General features: G+C 38.1%; 1 protein-coding gene across 1 annotated transcript in view; it reads left to right on the top strand.

The window, feature by feature from the left end:
- LOC107036929 (glutamate receptor ionotropic, kainate 2) overlaps positions 1 to 1,143 on the top strand; it is a 102,322-nt gene extending 101,179 nt beyond the window's left edge. The window contains exons 18-19 of the mRNA XM_029126031.1: positions 186 to 471; positions 993 to 1,143. Of these exons, the coding sequence (XP_028981864.1) occupies positions 186 to 471; positions 993 to 999 (293 nt within the window). The 3' untranslated portion in view covers positions 1,000 to 1,143. The remainder of the gene's footprint in view (positions 1 to 185; positions 472 to 992) is intronic.
- The last annotated feature ends 3,096 nt before the right edge of the window (positions 1,144 to 4,239 follow it).

The following is a 4,239-nucleotide window of genomic DNA, read 5'->3' as shown; positions in this document are numbered from 1 at the left end:
CCCCCCCCTCCCCCCATTTCTCTGAGCTCACCATCCCTCAGTTTTCCATTATTTTCGGAAACGTTAACGTCCCATTCCCACGATTAATGAAAGAAAAGTACACGAGCAATGTTTAAACGACTTCGTGGAATTTTGTATTTGAGATGTATAACACTGGCTCATGTTGAATTGTCGGTGGAGTACAGCAGGAAGTTGGTGCGCTACCGATGACAGAGATGAAGAAATCATTGAGCTTCGATCAAGTGGGGACATGCCGTGGCGGGAACACCTAGCACAGGCCTCACCATCATCATCAACAGGGCCAATCCCAGCAACAGACACCACCACCACCGTCTGTGTGCAGGGCAACACCAACGCACACACGTCACTGTCACTGCCACTCACATTCTCACAGTCACAGTCATTCGCACAAACATCAGTTACCACCGCCGAGGCAGAGGAGAGCCTCATCGGGCATCAGTTTAGGCCAAGGTTTGTCAATTCTTTCATTTTGCTGATAAAACTCCATAAAAAATGCATTTTTCCCGAAACTTTGATTTTTTTCATGAAAAAAATCTAATTTTTCATTAATTTTTTCTGCTCTTTCCGCTGTTTTCTTTAGTTTTTGATTATAAAATGTAAAAAAAAGAACGACGCAATTTCCATAGCAGTGAAATTTCAAGTTTTAAGTAAAATTTCGTTCAAATTTTTAATTAAACATCGATATTAGAATGATTTTTCAATAATTTAATGAAAAAAAAGCAATGGAACGATTCGATTTTGATTTTTCAAATTTTTCATTCACGTAAAAGAACACTCAGTAAAAAAAACGCATTTTTTTCCGAAATTTCATTGAATTTTCATTTTTCTATTCTAATTATTCTCGTGAAATTTTGAAAAAAAAACCAATGAAACAATTCGATTTCGATTTTTCAATGACGCAACTCCTAAAAATGTCACTCACTGATGTTTAACCACAGGCAAATATTCCTTGTTCTTGTTAACTAAATCAGGAGGTGACCACCCTGAAAGCATCCTATGGAGATTCGACTGCGACCTAGCGGGTGAGCCAGACGTAGTGATATCCCCCCCTCCCCCACCGCCGCCACCATCCGCCGCCGTATCAAGAACGACAACCCTTTGACCAATACTCGAGGAGGTGCCGACGGGCGTGCCAACGCAAAAGGAACAACTTTCAACTCAAGCAACAGTAGTTGTCAGCGTAGACCAGAAAGAGACGTGCTTATAGCACTCGTGATGCCCACCAAGGGCTGATAATCAAGTCAACGAGGCACTAAGGGACCAGTGAAAGAGGGGTAGCCACTGCTGAGGGTAAAAATTCAAAAGTCATTGACGTTTTCACAGGGGGGCCTTTGGAGGCTAGTGCATTGCCACCGCCGACAAAGCTTAAACGGAGTTTCTCATTTTCCCTTCCTCTCTCTCATTATCATCGCTAACGAACTCCAATGGCCTTCGGAGTCAGGCGTCTCCTCGAGGAATATTAGAGGTTCGATAAAGAGTAATATAAAAAAAATTCCCTTTCGTTAAGACTCTCTTAAATTATCAACATCAAGTGAGAATATTAAGGACGGAGAGGAAAAAAAACGGCAGACCAATAAATTTAGTCGTCACTGCCACGATTCCACCCTTTAGCGTAATTTCCATTTTTATGGGATCGAAAGGCTCGAGAGATACAGCGTGCCAGTTACAACGTGTACAACAACCACTGTAAATTGTATAAAAAATTTTTTATTCAAGTTATATTCGAGGAGATTCGGGTGAGATTGTCCAGGAAATAAAATGGATTTCCGGGGATGTACACATTTTTGGAATTTATGGGGAGCACTTGGGATTGTGTGTCACTGTATTTCAGAGGTGATGATGTCAGTGGAATCACAAATTTCGGGGGAGTGACGTTGAATTTTATTTGGGGGAATAAAATCAAAATTTGTAATTTGAACGGTAATTCAGTGGAATTTTTAAATCAATTGATAATTGAAGAATTTTATGACTTGAATATTGCTGATTTGTGGAAATTCTAGCTCAAGTTTTTTAATAATAACTTTTTAAGTTTTTTTCCATTGAAGAATGGAAAATGCCCAATTGATTTTATGCAGAAATTCCCAGCCTCGAATTTTCCAAGTTTTTTTCGTTCCATTTTTCAAAGAAAAGTAAAATGAAAATAATGTGGAATCACTTGATAAATTAATGCCAAGGAATTCCTATTAAAAATTCTTTACAGAAAGAAAAAATTCTCCTGATTTTTAAAAACTACAGAACAATTTCCATTGGGCACTTCCCACCGAGAAAACGCGCAGTGAATTCTTCGATAAAATCCTTCAAAGTAATGGAATACTCTACCGAATTAAAAAGTGCAAAAGTATTGATGAATACGAAGCATCACCTCCCAAATCCTCAAAATTTCTGGGATTATTTCACCCGCATCCCCCTGAAATCACAGAAACGGTGATGGTTATCGCCATCGTGTTGAACATATACTGTCCATACAATTTGTAATATGCGGTGATAAGAAAAAACGAAACAATTGTATATGTGTTGTAAAGTTGTTGTGGACTCGTGAAGATTAACGTTAAGTCATAACCGTAGCTAGGAGAAATTTTCTACAGAAAAAAAAAACTTCGAGATATTTATGGGTTAACATGAGTGCCGAGTGTGTCCAACGGAGCGTTGTACATATACATTAATGAATGCTTCATGAGGAATTTTAAGGGCAAGTTCGGGGTTTATTCGTGAAAAAATTCAGTGGTGAAGTGGCAGAAGGTAATTGATCACACTTGGAATTCCAAATAAAATTAATAATACGAGATGATGACGCCAAAGGCATCATTATCACGACTGCAATTGACTTAATGACGTAATGATTGAAAAATTAATTTCTGAATTTTATAGACAAAAACCATTCTGCACGAATTATTTGACAGACAATTTTGGCTCCACGACTTCAATTAATTTCGTTAATCCGATGTATTCGTCTGTGAAATTGTGTGACAAGTTGACTCGTTACGAGTTGCCACTTCACTGTTCAATTAACGATGAGAGTATTGAAAGAAGAATGAAATATGTAATGAGTGCCATTTTTCATGATTAATGTGCATGTTCCTGATACTCTGTACGTCGTAGACTTTCATCACTGTTTTACATACGAGATACGTGTATTTTCAATCTAATCGAGAGTCAATTTCAATGCGTAATATGAAAGTTTATGGTGCAGACTAATGTAAATACAATGAAAAATAATTGGATGAATGAGGAATATTATTGTTGATCAACATCGAAAGAACTGATTTGCGTTGGCCTATTGTCATCCTACGATGTCATCGATCAATTGATGATTGATGAGACGAATAAAGGGAGAAATAACGTACAAGTGAATAATGCCAAATGTCCATTAAAGTGAATACGTCTGCAATTTGTAAATTTAATACCACGGAGAGTTATTACGTTTAGGGAAACACCGTGTTTAGTGGTTTGAGAAACTTTTCACGAGGTATATTTTCACATGCCACATCACATTGTTACACACAACGTTTCCATTTATCAATGAAATACGGGAGAAACTTTTAGTTGGTTGCACTCATCAGTTGTTAATGAGATTAAGGGAACCATTATTCTCATGTTGATTGGATAAATATATGTACATACAGCATATTGAAATTTGTTACTTAGGATAATGAGAATTGGTTCGCAAATTTATTGACGAGTTAATTGTCCGGTGGATGTTTACTTTTTTCGATTTGAGAATGACATTTTGTGGAAATTATTGCGAATGAATTATTGTTACTGATGGGTGAGTAAGGAATGAGAGAATGAGCACACTAAATTGGCAATAAAATGACAACAATGTCGGATGAGTATTATTGGGTGGTTGTTTTTATTTAAGAGCTAAGCCCCTGCTATCTCCGCTCGTCAACCACCATAATCCTTATTCTCCCCATATGATCCCTATTTGGACCCCTGTGGCCCATAATCTCGGGGTTGTGACACTTAATTTGGGCCTCGTGACCCTCACGACCTTTACTATGACCCCTGTGAACTATAATTTGGACTTTGTCCCGACCCTTATTCTGGCAATTTTCCCCCTGAAAAAATCAAATTTTGTTATTTCGGCATTTCTGGGGCAAGTGAGGGTCTCAGTGGCATTAGGCGGGCCAGAAAATACAGAATCGACTTTCACTCGGCGGAAAAATTCGATTTTGGCGAAAGTCGACTTTCCCCCCGAGAAAAGCCTAAATATGGCAC

The sequence above is a fragment of the Diachasma alloeum genome, unplaced genomic scaffold (genome assembly GCF_001412515.2).
Source record: "Diachasma alloeum isolate Michigan unplaced genomic scaffold, Dall2.0 Dall_scaffold_00212, whole genome shotgun sequence".
NCBI classification, from domain to species: Eukaryota; Metazoa; Arthropoda; class Insecta; order Hymenoptera; family Braconidae; genus Diachasma; species Diachasma alloeum.
Note: the sequence above shows the minus strand (reverse complement) of the source record. Positions and strands in the feature narration are given on the sequence as shown.